Genomic DNA, 16,600 nt, shown 5'->3' on the forward strand with positions numbered 1-16,600 from the left:
ATACATATTTCAGTTTGGTTACTGTATTACAGTCTTGTTTCTCAACAGCAACTCTTCAATTGTATGCCTTCATTGCATTATTAAGAAAACCAAACTCTCATTTCAAAATGGCACTGTCACTAGGAGCAACACAAATTATTAATACCACGTTACAGCTGCATGTGAAATGGAGAATATATATTAAATTTGAGAATGTAGGAAGATAAGGTTAAGAATTATGAAAAAAAAATTAATTTACCTCAATACACTCAAATCACCCCAACTGATCATACTGCACAAATGCTGGATAGGTCACTCAATGAAATGTCACCAGTTGGTGACCAGTTAACTTTAATACAGAGCATCCCACACAAAGCCGATAGACCTCACATACAACTGGAATGCCTCACACGCCAGTTAATCATTTCTAGTCAAATTGCTTGTGAAGTGTCAACACTATCTCGAAAGTTGACTACCATTTAGATTGCCATCGATAAAATGGGGTCCAATTATCCTTCCTCCCATAATGCCACACCATACATTAACCCGCCAAGGTCACTGATGTTCCACTTGTCACAGCCATGGTGGATTTTCCGTTGCCCAATAGTGTATATTATGCCCGTTTCTGATATCGCTGTTGGTGAATGATGCTTCATTGCTAAACAGAACGGTTGCAAAAAATCTCTGTCATCGTCCCGTAATTTCTCTTGTGCCCAGTGGCAAAACTGTACACAACGTTCAAAGTCGTTGCCATGCAATTCCTGGTGCGTAGAAATATGGTACGGGTGCAATCGATGTTGATGTAGCATTCTCAACACCGACGTTTTTGAGATTCACGATTCTCACGCAATTTTTCTGCTACTGAGGTGCGGATTAGCCGCGACAGCAGCTAAAACACCTACTTGGGCATCATCATTTGTTGCAGGTCGTGGTTGACGTTTCACATGTGGTTGAACACCTGCTCCCTTAAATAACCTAACTATCCGGCGAACGGTCCGGACACTTGGATGATGTCGTCCAGGATACGGAGCAGCATACATGGCAAACGCCCGTTGGGCATTTTGATTACAATAGCCACACATCGACACGATATCCACCTTTTCTGCAATTGGTAAACGGTCCATTTTAACATGGGTAATGTATCACGATGCAAATACCATCCACACTGGCAGAATGTTACGTGATACCAGATCCTCATACGTTTGTGACTGTTACAGCGCCATCTATCACAAAGCGAAAAAATGTGGTCCAACTAAAACATTCATATATCTTTTTGTACTACACGAATATGAAATAAAAAAAGGGGGGTCCTATTTTAAAAAAACACTGTTGATATCCGTTTGACCTATGGCAGCGCCATCTTGCAGGCCAACCATAGCGCCATCTGGTTTCCCCCTTCAAGTTAGACGAGTTTCGTTCTTTGATGCTTATTTCGTGAGATATTTGGCCCGGTCACTATCAATGGACCAGCCTGTATACCTGCTCCAGTGAAACATTACACTTGAGAGTTCACATTATGTTAAGTTAGGGTGGCTATCCTGCAATAACGATGTTACAACTGCCTCTATGCACATAGCAGATGACAAGGACTTCCATTACATCTCATAAATGTGACCTACTGAGCAATGACAATTTGTTTTTGAGTTGCTACGACAATGACAGCAAATAATGTAGTGTTCATTAAAAAAAAAAGAGACATTCCACTTGGGACCTGTGGAATGGTACATTAGCTTATTTGTTTGAGTTGTAAATATTTGTCATGTATTATTGTTGTCCTGACATGGAGGACTTCCTCACTACGGATCAACTGGAATGAAAGTAAATCTAATCTAAACAGCTGCATAATACTATGGACATAAGTATAACAAAGCAGATGCTTTTGATAGTGGTGCAAAGAAACACGGAAATAACCATTTGATGATGACCAGTATCTTGAAAACAGTACGACACATAGCTTACAAAATAAATAATAATTGAGACAGTAACTCGTAACTTTAGATTTTTTTTTATGAGAGCGATACAATAAATAACTGAGATTTGTAGCTTTTCACTCACTAATTTACAGTGACGATGGCGCAATTCTATCCTGCTCGCCATCGTCACTGTTGGAATTGGCACCAAAATCATTTTCGTCGTCATTATTAGCTGTTCATGGTCACTAATGATACCTTCCACTGTCTGTGCTGCTCGTTTAAGTTCTTCGACATGCTCGACCCTTTTCCTCCATGAGGCTGCTTCCACAGTCACAAGAGCTTCACACAACAGCCTTCCAACCTGTGTTATTGTAAAGTACTTCTTACTGTTCCCTATATATGTCTTCAAATCACTGCCTATTAACTCAATGGGGATGAAATGGCTGTTATATGGTGGCAGCCTTATTACAGTACGATGCTGCTCCTTGGCAATTTGCTTGTTGTAAACCTTACACTTTCTACTCCACACTGGGTGATCCCCAGAGCAGTTTTCACTTTTTGGAGGAAGTGTACAATAATTGCCTGATTCGTGATCTGAGCCTCCACAGCTATTACACATATACACTCCCCCACCCCCTCATTACATCCCATAGTGGTATGGTCAAATGTTTGACACATGGGGCATCGTATTGGGTTAGGAACAAACAGGCGAACCTCAAGATGGATATAGCCTGCAAGGATATGCTCAGGTAATTCTGGACTACTAAATGTTAGAATAAATGTTGCTGATTTTTCCAATTTACATCGACTCTCCTCATATAGTTCTGCACCTTTGTTATGCCCATATTTTTCCACTCTTCACGTCACTGTGCCTTACTAAAGTTGAGGGTGTTACGAAACTCGGCCTCGACTGGGTAGTCACTTAAGGCCTTACATCCCAAAAGGTCGGATACTTGGTTTGAATTATCAGTTTCAGCTAGAAGTGTTCCATTACTTATTTCAGGGCCACAGCAACACCTGCCAATGCCTTGTGAATATAGACAGGAGAGACCTTCTCAAAGGTTCCCTCATCTTTCTCGATTACAATGAGAGTGTTACAGCACTTTAATGCCACGATTCTGAGATTTCTTTTTGGGAGGACTGACCAACAGAGCTCTCTTTGAGGAGTGGGTATATGTACTACCTGACAGTACACCCATCCCATTAGGAGTAGTAATTTGTTGAGACTGTTCCACAGAGGGCCCACGAGATGCTAGGGAAACAACCGACAACCCAGGCAGAGCCCTGCATGCCAGAGCAAACCTTATACAACTATGGAGGCAGCAAGTGCCCCAGAGGTCGTCCACTAGAGACTGTTTTACCTCAACAGCCATTCACCACATCAGCTCGTAGCACACCTCAAGGCTGAGGATTTTTTTTTTTTTGGAAGGGGGTACCTTCCTCGCAGTATAAGCAGTGAAGCCGAGGTCCCCGTCCTCCAAAACACATGACATTCCACCGCTGTGCTGCAGGGCGGTCGAATCTATGTCCGTGAGTGAGGCTCATTTTTCTTCTTTCCAGGAGTTGCTAAAACCACATTATCTAATCTAGACACCTCGGAATCATTACAGCTCGTGTCTTCTTCTCTCAAGTTTCGCAGGAACACTCCCTTACTTACTACTGCTCCTGCACTAAGTCCAAGAGTTTTTGATGTGTTTTAGGCAGGAACCGAAGGCTGTCCATAAATACTTACGTATTCTTTCTCCTGCTCGTAAAACTCACAACTTCTCCGTAGTAATTCCAGTTTCTGGCCGTTTAGCTGCACACCTCGATGCAACCGATTGTCACTAGATGAACTAACTCTTTTCCGTGGCATTTTTCACATATCAGTATTTTCTAAAGCACAGAACAACGCAAGCACACAGCAAAAACCAACCACAATGCACGTCGTTTATAGATGTGCAAAACAAAGCCGGCAACGCGTGAGCTTCGATGTCGCAACCGGAAGCGATTACTGCACTGAGATCTGTTTGTGCCACACGCCTGGCACCTAGCGCTTCACTCGTTAACGTGTTACACTGTGCTGTAACGTGTTACACTGTCAACCTGAAACCCATACGTCAAGTGCAAAGTTTCACTCACCTCGGTATAGTGTGAGAGTGGTACAAGAGTTGAAATTGGGTATCAAGAAACAAGAGTTCAGTATAGTAACTTGCAGATAACAACTATAGCTAACTGTTAATTGGAGCCCTTGCTTTACTTCATGTCAGATGAGGCCTGGTTTCATTTGTTACGTCACGAACTTCAATTCACATATTCTGCACTCAGAGCAGACAGGTATTTGGCATGCGCTGTCCGGCAAGTGCATTGTTGGCCCCATATTTTTCAATTACACCTTAGACAGTGGCAGATATCGAATGATGTTTGACTCTTTCTATTACAATTAACAGATGCAGAGAAGTTGTGCACAGTATTCCACGAAGATGGAGCAACTGCTCATACTTCCAACTAAAGCACGTCCCACATCACCAATGTGTTCCCTGTCCGCCTTGATTGCTGAGTGGTCAGTGTGACGGACTGTAATGCCAAGGGGGGGGGGGGCCCGGGTTCGATTCCCAACTGGGTTGGAGATTTTCTCTGCTCAGGGACTGGGTGTTGTGTTGTCATCATCATCTCCCCCATTGAAGCGCAAGTCACCGAAGTTGCTTCAACTCAAAAGACTTGCACCAGGCAACCGGTCACCCGACGGCAGGCCTAGCCCCACATTTCATTTCATTTCAATGTGTTCCCTGAAGACCAGGACTTAACATGGTATGTTTCTTATTTATGGGGCACACTACAAAAGCAAAGTGTATGCTGACAGCCGTCGCACAATAGACAATACATTGCTTGAAAAATTAACAATACCACACCAGCAGAATTACAGCCTGTTGCTGGCAACAACTTCACATGATGGCAATGAATCTGGATTCAATGGCCACCACTTCCAGCATCTCTTATAAACATGTAACTATACATTTTTGAATGTTATTTTCACCTATTCTTTTTTAGTTAGTTCACTGCTACTTTAACCCCAGCTGTGTGGCCTACCGGTTTTATGTCTGCCTTAGAGAGTTTTTTTAGTCATCTGAACACTGGCATATTTCAATATCTAATGATGAGTACACCAAAAATGCATTACATTTGTTGACCGACTGATCACATAATGTCTGCTTGTGTCTGTGTATATGCGGATGGATATATGTGTGTGTGTGTGTGTGTGTGTGTGTGTGTGTGTGCGCGCGCGAGTGTACACCTGTCCTTTTTTCCCCCTAAGGTAAGCCTTTCCACTCCCGGGATTGGAATGACTCCTTACCCTCTCCCTTAAAACCCACATCCTTTCGTCTTTCCATCTCCTTCCCTCTTTCCGGTTGCGAAAGCTAGAAATTCTGTGCGAGTGTTTGTGCGTTTCATTTATTGTGCCTATCTACTGGCGCTTTCCCGCTTGGTAAGTCTTGGAATCTTTGTTTTTAATATATTTTTCCCATGTGGAAGTTTCTTTCTATTTTATTTACATCATCATTAAAATAGATATTTTGTTTACCTGAAAACTGAAGCATACTAATCGTTTCACTGTAAAGTGGTTTTTGACCCTATAAATTAAGAATCACGGTTACTATATTCACAGTTTAAGATCGCTGTTGTTGAATGGATCAATATGAGAAATAAAATTATACTATCACAAAAATAGTGTTTAGGTGATCAAATATATGCTTTAGATGTGGAATAATCAAACATTTCCACTGAAGTACAAAAGTTCTGAGGAGGCAAGATTCATTACAGCTAGCACACCTGCAGCTGCAGATGAAACTGAGATATAACAGGCTTCTTACTCACCACAGTGGCCGTGGCGATGACAGGGTGCTGGTTGCCCACGCCGCACTGGCCCAGCTTGTTGTCACCAGCTGCAAACACGGCACCCGTATCTGCAAACAACGTCAGCACCTTTACCTCCATGCCCGGCAGTCGCTCACTCCGTCGACCCACTTGCGGTAGTTCCACCCCTTCCGGGTGAACCAACAGCTGAATGCACGAATGCTTTACTGATCTGTTAAGAAAGTGCAACTGGAACGAGAATATAAAAGAACATCTGCGAACATTAACTGTTGCACTGCACATAGATGCAAGGCTCAAGAAATGGATGTCACGGTCGGGTTTACGAAGCACGCCTGTGCTGTATTTCATTTACTTGTAAAGGCCAAGACGACAAATGGAGTCTCCTGAACTGTTTGGTAAACAAGGACAATAACAATAAAAGACAAAAAATATGCCAAGAAATATAATGTACATTAAAGAATCATATGAAAATCTCAAATTGTAGTAACTATTACTTATTTCAGGACAGTTGTTGAGATATTAAGCAGCAAGAAATTTAAAAAAATTTAGCATTAAATTTAGAAATTAACAGTTTCAAAATTACAACCTGCAACTTCTGTTTTTCCCCCCCATTTTTAATATATGTGAAACATATTATTGGGCAAACTACTGACAATCTTCACTAAACATAAACAATTTTCACATTAAGTACTTTGGCAAGTGTCAGCTTCACCACAAAATTTTGGTATTTTTACACACACAAGCTTAGCACAGAAACAAAATAAAACTGGAGTATTATTTCACATTAATGTGGCTGTCTGAAACAACAGTGTATACCCATTCTTGTTGTGTAAAGTGTCGTAAGACCAAACTGTGTTGTGCATGTTTCATGTTCAACAAAATAAAAATTAAATATTGCAAGAAAGTGAACCTGAAGAGCATTCTAATATTTACCATCTCTCCCCAAGTTTAAAATTCCATTTTCTCTGACATTTTTGGGCTTCACACACTTCACTTATCAGACACAAGAAAATCTAAATTATACGTAGCAACCTTTCCCAGGTACAAACACAGAGAGTGCAAAATCCAGTACAGCAAAATATGCAAACTATGTCATACAGTATCTTTTAGAAGGTAGTAAGCACCCTTTACGGCCTTCTCTTCAAATGTGCTCGAATGGCAACCTGTGCGAGATGAAATAATATTGAGAATTTAAGTGACAGGAGCCTTTCTTTGTACTTTTAGTATTTGAAGGTCAGCACCTGGACATCAATTTCCTACAGCAGTATGGTGTTAACTGGTTAAAAGACTGAATCACACTTTTTTAAGAAAAACACCACCTTTTGATGTATGCCTACAAAATGCCTTATTGTAACATAAAACATATATACAGCAATAGTACTGTTCAGTATCTTGAAATAAAAAATTATTTTCTTTTCTTTTTGATATTTTGCACTTTGTACCAAATTTTAATTTACTATGACTATCTACTTCCATTTTAATGTGACTGGAAAATAATAATAAAATAACATTACTTTTATGATTCAATATTTATTAACTAGCATTTCCATTTACACATCTGAATAGATGGGCCTGTTGCAAGTGTCCAGTTCTGGCATACAGGGAGGTGTGCTAGCCTCAGATGGAAACTGCCTCGTGGATTAATGATGGGCAGCCAGCCCACATTTCAGTTTTTAAGTGCTTTTCCACATCGACCTAGGCAAATACCGGCCCGGTTCCCACATCACGATTCAAGTACAAGATAAGCAAACACTTTGAAATAGGCAGTGCCATATCTGACTGTGCTGTTCCACTAGATGCAGAGAGACAGGACGGGGAGTGGGGGAGCTGGCAGCAGTTGCCATCAGGAGTGACAATGTATTTTAATAAAACCTCGCATACGAGAACGGTCGGTTCTCTGCAAAACTGGAGAAGTACTGCACCAGTATTGACCAGGCCTCAATAAGGGGCACTGAAAGGAAAAAGGAACGGACATTTCAATGTGGCTGTTTTGTGCCTGACACTGCTCGGAAATAATGCAATCCACAATGACGACATTTTGAAGTTTTTTTGATAATTGCGTCGTACTCCTTTCGAAAAATGATATACGGACACTGACCTTCAAATCCTACAAATACGAAGAATACTGAAGACAGCCCCTGCGCAAGGCTGCCTGGTGAGATGTGTAACTACCATAGTTACTCATCTGCCAGATGAGTACCCCCCCCCCCCCCCCCCCCCCCACACACACACACACACTCCCACTCTGCTTACCTGTCAGCAGCAGAGTATGGTTCCGCCCACACGCCGCACCGACTACATTCAGGTTCTTCACAGCTTCAATGGGTGTCGGTATATCGCGTCTCACCGTATCCCCGAGACCCAGTTGCCCCTTCTCGTTTCGACCTGTCGGAAACAGAGCGGAGCCAAAAATCAGATGCGTAAGTGAATTTTTCCTTTAGCATTTACGATGCAACAAATTAGTGGTCAGCTGTAGAGCAAGAAATATCTACACTCTGTACTTCAACCACTCAAGAGAACTTTTATTGCAATACTACCTATGTTACTGAAACACTCAGTATTTTAACCACTTACGAGAATTTTTTATTGAAATACTGGCTACATTACTGAATGGCTTCTTTAAATTATTATATTACTGACAAATTTCAGTTACTATCATTAGAATCCGAACTTAGAACTTGTGAAACAAACTTTCAGTGTCAGCTGCCCACTCCAAAATCTGGAGATTGAAATCTCCTCTACCAGAATCAAAACAGGGTCAAATAACAACTACAGCATGTCATCTTCAAATGAAAAAGTAACATGATTACTTTCCACAATATATATAAACGACACAGTAGTCGATGCAGAGAAGTTACGTCGGTAGAAAACTTTGGTGAAAAGCAGAAGACCTGCAGAATATTGACGCTTGGTGTACAGATTGGAAGTTGACATTCAACATAAACAAATTTAGCATATAATACAGAGGCAGAAAGACCCACCTTTCTACGATTACACAATTGCAGATCACTGGAAGCAGTTACATCCACAAAACATCTAGGAATACATATACAGATAAGTTGGCAGCAGCTCCATTATGCTCTGAGAAACTTTCACACGGGAACCCGCAGCTCCAGTGGAGCCTGTGCAAGGCACTACGATGGACAAGGACCACAAACATCACTTCGTGATGATCACATTTCCCGATGGCAGTGACATTTTTCAAAAAGATAATGTGCCAAAACACAAGGCCAGGAATGTGATGGAGTGATTCTAGGAACACAGTGGTGAGTTCCAAATGACGTGCTGACCCTCCCAACTCGCCATATCTGAACCCAATCGAACAAAGCTGAGATATGATTGAACATAGTGTCAGAGCTCATTGGCCCGCACCCTGGAATTTACAGGAACCAGGTGGTGCACGTGTGTGTGTGTGTGTGTGTGTGTGTGTGTGTGTGTGTGTGTGTGTGTGTGTGTGCGCGCGTGTGCGTGTGTGTAGATGGGGTGCCAATTCCCTCCAATAATTAATGGAGACCTTATTGCTTCCATGCCACATGTCACTTGTCACAGCTGTTATCCATGTCAAAGGTGGACACACAAGCTATTAGAAAGACGGTCATAATGTTCTGGATGATCAGTGTAAGCAATTTTCTTGGTTGCTCTTTCAATGGCACAGTCTCTACCTCTTTCTCAGGCATGCTCAATTTGGTTATCTAAGTACCAATTCTTTTGGAACACAGCTCACAGATACATGAAGTCTGTGGTGAGGTTCTCATTGTCTGAAAAAAGGTCGTGGATTACAGATCACAGTCTTTGGCTGATGGGCTCAAGGGGCGGACATAAAGGTCGTCAGTGTGCATGCACAGGTTTTCCACAACTGCCAACCTTGAGAAGAGGCTGCCAGTGATGACAAACACATACGGAGACGGGTCTGGAAAACTATCAAAATCAGAAGCCCGATTTAGGCCTTTAAATGCTGTATTTCAGATATCCTTAGTGGCTAACGCTATGTACATAGTATATTAAAAACAAAGATTCCAAGACTTGCCAAGTGGGAAAGTGCCGGTAGACAGGCACAATAAAATCTCTCTCTCTCTCTCTCTCTCTCTCTCTCTCTCTCTCTCTCTCTCACACACACACACACACACACACACACACACACACACACACAAAATTATGAGCTTTCGCAACCGGTGGTTGCTTCGTCAGGAAAGAGAGAAGGAAAAGGAAAGATGAAATGATGTGGTTTTTAAGGAAGAGGGTAAGGAGTCATTCCAATCCCGGGAGCGGAAAGACTTACCTTAGGGGGGAAAAAGGGCGCGCGCCCACACACACACACACACACACACACACACACACACACACACACACATGCGCCCACACACATGCGAGAGTATATACCTATCCTTTTTTCCCCCTAATGTAAGTCTTTCCGCTCCCGGGATTGGAATGACTCCTTACCCTCTCCCTTAAAACCAACATACTTTCATCTTTCCTTTTCCTTCCCTCTTTCCTGACGAAGCAACCACCGGTTGCGAAAGCTCGTAATTTTGTGTGTGTGTGTGTGTGTTTTATTTTATTGTGCCTGTCTACTGGCGCTTTCCCACTTGGCAAGTCTTGGAATCTTTGTTTTTAATATATTTTTCCCATGTGGAAGTTTGTTCCTATTTTATGTACATAGTATTTTTGATACATTTTTTCTTCTTTGTTATTCAGCCTATTTTTTCCACAATTGCTGATATACAAGTTGTATAGGTTAAATACAGTATTTTGCAACTGTAATTGAAGTTTTATTAAGACAAACACTTTTCACTTTATTCTAATCAGGATGTATACGAGGAAAGGAAAAAAAAAATTCTGCATTTTTCATGGATTTACTATTTAAAAATACACTTTCTCCTGGGTGAAAATACACTTTTTCCGTGTTAAGTGACAGTATACTCCTCGTCAGAACTGCAAAACTTATCAATCCTTTGAATGGTTACGGATTTAAACACCGGCATAGAATTTCGCATTTTGGAAAGATCTTTGATGTGTAGCAACGTGTGTGCTGCATACTTTCGTATTACGAAAGTATAAATGTGAGTTCCACCAAACACCACATGCTACTTTCTGAAGCATTGAAATCGAGATTGCGATGTTTTTTTGTAAGCCAGTTCTGGCGCATGTCACATGATCTAGCCAGCCAATGACAGCAGATATTCAGAGCATAGAACACGTGATGTAGTCAGCCAATAGTAATATCACTGTTAAGTAGCGCATACACACAAATAGGAAAAGTTAATGGTTTAAATTAATATACATAGTGTTGTTACAAGAAAAGCAAAGCTTTCAAATATAATGAAGATTAACAAGCTGCAAGAGAAGCTTTCACATCTAATGTTGATCTTTTTTGCGCGTTACGCTTTCAGATACATCACACAGGTTTGATCTTCTGGGCTCGAAATTTTTCGAAACGACTGTCGTCAAATAGTTGATTTTTAAATGGGAATCAAACAATTTGTGATTTAAGAAATTGATCGTACATTCTTGCACATAGTTCATCTTCCGTTAAAGGAAATTTGCTTTGAAAGTGACGCTTTTCCAACAAGCATTCGCAATATTTTCCAGTGACCTGTTAGAAATACGCTTGTTTCACCAGTTGCCAGAGAGCGCCAGGTAACAGGTGTTGCCACGCTTGCGCAGCTACAATGAAGCAAGAAACCTGCATGTTCATACGTGTAAAACATTAAAAGACCTTACATTATGTTATAAAAGAAACAAGACGTCAGAGGATACTCTATGAGCATCGGAATTTCATGAACCATACTAAAATACATAATTCAACTTAAAGTGCACATTCGTATGCCCCGATTCGGACATAAATTTTCTTGGGGTACTAGTACTGTATTCTCACGTTTGGTTCTTTATTATGACATAATGCCATAAATAATAGAAGATGAAAATGCGCACATTCAACAGTTCGCTTCAAATACACTGATTGCCTCAATGGAAAAGATCAATAAAAGCCAAATTTCTTTAGCATACTGACAAAAATAACTTGATTGTTCTGCAAGGCTATTAATGCTCAACTGTCATAATGGTGGAAATGAAATAAAATCTGAAAATAATAATATATGTAACCCTTCCGTAATTATGTGAACCTATTTTAATTCACTTGATAGCTCCCGGCCGCAGGAATCCGTTTCGTTTTCATTTGGTGTGAAAGCAATAAACAAAGAGGAAACAGCAAAATCATTACACTTATTAAACACGGGGTACGTTGAGACTATCCACCTTCTCATTACAACTCAGACTGCTGTATGCATCAGTCCCGGATCAACAATATTTTCGAACCACGGCAATACTAGATAGCGATGGTCCCAGTAGCATATAGCTGCTTGCTGCGACTGCTTACACAGCCAACAGCAACACATCTGTAGCCAAAAGTGGGAGAAGGTACTACTTGTGTGCGACTCAACTGCACATGCACATGAGCTCTCTCAACTGTTCAAATGAATCTATGTAAACAGTTGTGACGTCACGCTTGTCGGAGAAAGATTGTTATTATGAAGCATTTGCATAATCTTCCTAATCCTTTGACACATTTTGCTGTTGGCAGACGCTTGTATGATCACTGTGCTTTGTTGTCGTATATGGCGCATTTGCTTTGCAACTTAAGTTTTAAACCCACCCCCCCCCCCCTCTCGTTCATGTTTTATTGCTGCAATATTATTATTAGAATAAAGAAAAATGAAAAAATCCTGGAATTCTAAAAAATCCAGAGATTTTCCCTGATGGAAAAATTCCTGGGTTTTTCCCAGCTCTCTCGGGTCATATACACGCTGCTAATGCATCTTTAGTGGTCAGGTTTTTAGTTCTTTATGCCATTCTTTCTGCTCTTCCACATACGTGTTAGATTTTAGCACACAGCACTTTTACCAACACTAAATACATTCATGTTTTTATGTTGTGAAGAACCACTGTCATCTCACCATTCTGTGTGTTTTGTTAAAATAAAGCAAAACAAAACTGGTCTTAATACAACTTCAATTATAGACAGTATTTAACCTAAATAATGCGAGTATTTTTGAACATAAGTAATGTCACAAAATAATTGAAAATTTCATCCATCTATAATAATTTACTTCCAGAACAATTTAAGGAAAGTTAAGGGATACGGCCATTATTAGTTGTGTCAGTGTGCTGCATATTATTAATTATGGATAAATAGGTGAAATGCACACCTTGTGGTGTCACCTGATTAGAAAAACTGCAACAGCTTTTTATAAATGCCTTTAACCTCAAGATGTTGCTTGGTTCAAAAGCAGTTTTATTCCCATACTTCATTAGTCAAGATACGTAGAACAAATTTTTTTTTTTCCTCACTCAGAATAATCTATCTTAGTAAGATGTGGGGTGCCAAACACGTTCGTACACGTGTTTACTACATACTTCGGAAGAATGTCACTCCAATCTATAACATTTAAGAGTAGCATATGATTAGTAAAATGTAAACAGTACCTTCATGTGTATGGTATGCTGTCTAAGGCGAATCATCAATAAATGGAATATGTTAACAGACGCGACAGCTTGCATTATATTGTATTTTGTGATTTTTATGACGTAATAGCCTCCTGCGCGTGCTACATATATGGACATGGCCATGTGCACAAGGTGCTTTATGAGTGTAAATGTTTCTTTCTGACAATGATTTTTGTAACGTGCGATATTTTATCCACTAATGTGACAACGTGGCATGAGGTTCCCACTCACAATGAACAGGTTTTGTAACAAAAATTTTGAAGAACTTAAGATGACAGCAAAGTCTATTGGAACTGGTGGTTGAAAGCTTTTTATGAAATAAAACAGATACCACCACCTCATTTCTCAATATGAAAGATTCTCAGATCTATACCCGACAGAACAGTGCCGGTATCAGGAATATATGGACCAGCTACAACAGTTGTGAACCATCTTGCCCCTGGAGAGGATGCGGCGACTATGAAATCCTTCCGAACAATCAGTGGATGCATCCTGGCCAGAGGAGAAACGTCATTTGATAACTAGGCAAATACTGCCAAATTCTTCCTAAATTTGACTATTTTGTAAACCTCGAATTAACATCATGTACTCTGTCCACCGACGAAGTTTCATTTCATTTTCTCCTCTTCTGCTGCATGCTTAACTTCTTTTGGCAGACAGTACATTTGTTTTGGCTGAAAGAGACAGAGAGGGATGCTACACAGTTTATACGCTACGACTCATTAATGAGCAAAAACCTCTTAAGCGGTTTACACGATGCTGAGACACTTAATTTAATATAAGACACATGTAGTCTCAAACCTCGTTACTCCTACTCGAGTCGAGCATTCGTGTCGGTAGGGCTCTAGGTCCATGTGGGTGACTTCAGTGTGTGGAGCTCAGGTTTTAAGTCTTGTAGACAGTATTTCCCCCCCCCCCTCCCCCCCCCCCACTCTCTTAGGTAATTACCCGTTTACAATGAGACTAGATTTATTATTTACTTACATGTTTCATGATCCATGCTGGTTCACTGCAAAGTACAGAACAACAAAAACGCGCAGTTATCAGGTCACAACAAGTAAAAGAATACAAGCTTCAGAACTGCATCATTACCAGTAAATGCCCTGTGTTTTCCTTACTAAATAATGTCTGAAAGTAAAACAAGAAGGGCCAAAAGGAAAGAAATAACAACAGTTTTTACTTGGTTACAGGACAATAATTTAGTAACTTCTATGTATGCAACAGATTACATTTCCAAAAAATGTTCGAAATTTGCGCCATTTTCTTCAATTCGGTATTGTATTGCTCAATCATCCCTTCATGCCCTAGCCCAAACACTGCACATGACATGAGGTACATCATCCGGTGACAGTCACACGTCACGTATTTCTCATCCATTTTTTGGGTACTTCCGACACTTGCGACCCCCTGTGTCTTATATTAAATTACTCGTCGTCTACATCACTTCAGTTTTTCAAACATTAATACGAATCACCATTGTAGTGTCACTGAAATGGAGACTAATGTAGCACTACTATGAAAAACAAAGCAAGAGCTGACATTTCAAGACACCAGTAGTTCATGAAGTAAAATATAGCAAAACAATTGAAGTTATTTTTCATTTCTCCATTCCAAGCGCCTCGAGTGCTTAAACTTCATTGTGAAACCAGGATGTAAGAGTAAGACCAGTACAGAACCTAGCAGTTATGAAGGTACAAATTTGCACACACAAATTACATAGCGAATGCATCATCATATGACTCCAAATCACATAACGAGTATGGCTTGAAACAATCACATCAGTGTTATTTTGAGTAATTAAGTGTGGGGCAACTTTAAATTACAACAGCTACTGCTGGCAGTGTGTTTGGATGATGTCTCGAAGATCTCTCAATGTCAGACAAGATACTGAGTGTGCGTGCAAGTTGCAGTGACAGACAGGTGTACACATATCTCAGCTCTACGGTGGGCAGTGGAACCGTGACCAGAAGGCCTGACTACGGATATTACATTCGTAGAATATAATCTAACGAAATAAATACTTCACATAATGATCTTATATTAAATAATAACTGAGGATTGATTTTTATATTGGTAACAACTCCAAACAAACAAGAGTCCAGCACCAGGTTTTGGTTAATAAACTTGAGTTGGCTGTAGACATCTTATTGGAGTTGGGGGTGAACTGTTAACCCTAAGGGTTCTAATAACATTATTTCCTTTGAAGAAAAGTTTGCTAAAAGAGCTACATCTGACAACAAGTTACTAAAAGTTGTAGATAGGCACACAGATTAAAGTTCATGAAAAGAAAGATTTGTCTAAACATTATCATACAATCAAAGTTCCTTCCCCATACAGCACAACTGTTCTCTCATACCATCCCGGTCTCCGGTTGACTAGACTTTTCCAGAATAGATTCCACATGGAAGGAGAAAAGGAGGACGAGGAAATACTACGTATGAACTTTTTCCTCCAATAATAACTACTCTAATATCCAAATTTCTCTACAGTGTTCCATTTTTGTTAGTGCGTGTAACTCAAACTTTCCCTTGGTAACTAAAGTACTTGCCTCTAATTCAGTGTCAACTTAGCACCTGCAATTTGCCCATTACTACAAAAAATGAAACAAACAGAGCTATCATATGGGTCAAGCTGTAATAACATTTGGAGGACAGTCTCTCCAGCGATAAGCTCACCGAGAGCGTAATGTGTGGGAAATAAACACGAACCTTCAAATCTGGCTTACCCAAAGCGAGTGCCTGACCCTCTTCTGTGACAACGATATTGTGGGCAGCGTTGCAGCCAGAAGCGACCAGCTTGACGCGGACTCCCGCCAGCGGAGCGAATCTGTGCGGCGACCACAGGTTGCGACCCGAGGCCGGACCCACTTTGCCCGCATTCTTTGGGGCCGTCTTCCGACCAGTCAGGTCCCAGTTTGTGCAGCCGGCAATTAGGAAGGTACCACCTTCTCGTCGCACCGGCGGCACGTCCGTCTGCGGAAGTATCGGTGCTTCTACCTGTAAACACGTGTGCGAGACTTTAAAGTAAACTCTATGCCTTCTAAACAAGGTCAAATATTACGTAAGAATGAAGAATATTGATTACCGTGGCGAAAAAAATAAATCACGTAACAGTATTTGTCTGTATGCAGGAACAGGTCTGCCATCCCAGTACAGACTCAAAGCCCGACACCACAGCACCGTGGTATCCCACTAGAGAACCCAAAACAACACAGTGCCACCCATCATTATATCACAGAATCTCGCAGTAATTCATTTTCTGCGTTTGAAATGGAAAAAAATGCTGCAACAATCTATTCTCAGCTGGTGGAAGTGTACAGCCACAGCACACCGTGTGAAAAAGTGGCGCAG

At 40.8% G+C, this 16,600-nt stretch overlaps 1 protein-coding gene across 1 annotated transcript in view; it reads right to left on the bottom strand.

Moving 5' to 3' along the window:
* Positions 1–16,600, bottom strand: part of LOC126295278 (protein RCC2) — a 68,414-nt gene that overhangs the window by 43,302 nt on the left and 8,512 nt on the right. Inside the window, exons 2-4 of the mRNA XM_049987707.1 lie at positions 15,976–16,246; positions 8,001–8,132; positions 5,748–5,836 (exon numbers count right to left, since the gene is read on the bottom strand). Coding sequence (XP_049843664.1) covers positions 5,748–5,836; positions 8,001–8,132; positions 15,976–16,246 — 492 coding nt within the window. The remainder of the gene's footprint in view (positions 1–5,747; positions 5,837–8,000; positions 8,133–15,975; positions 16,247–16,600) is intronic.

Source organism: Schistocerca gregaria, chromosome 11, assembly GCF_023897955.1.
Source record: "Schistocerca gregaria isolate iqSchGreg1 chromosome 11, iqSchGreg1.2, whole genome shotgun sequence".
Lineage (NCBI taxonomy): Eukaryota > Metazoa > Arthropoda > Insecta > Orthoptera > Acrididae > Schistocerca > Schistocerca gregaria.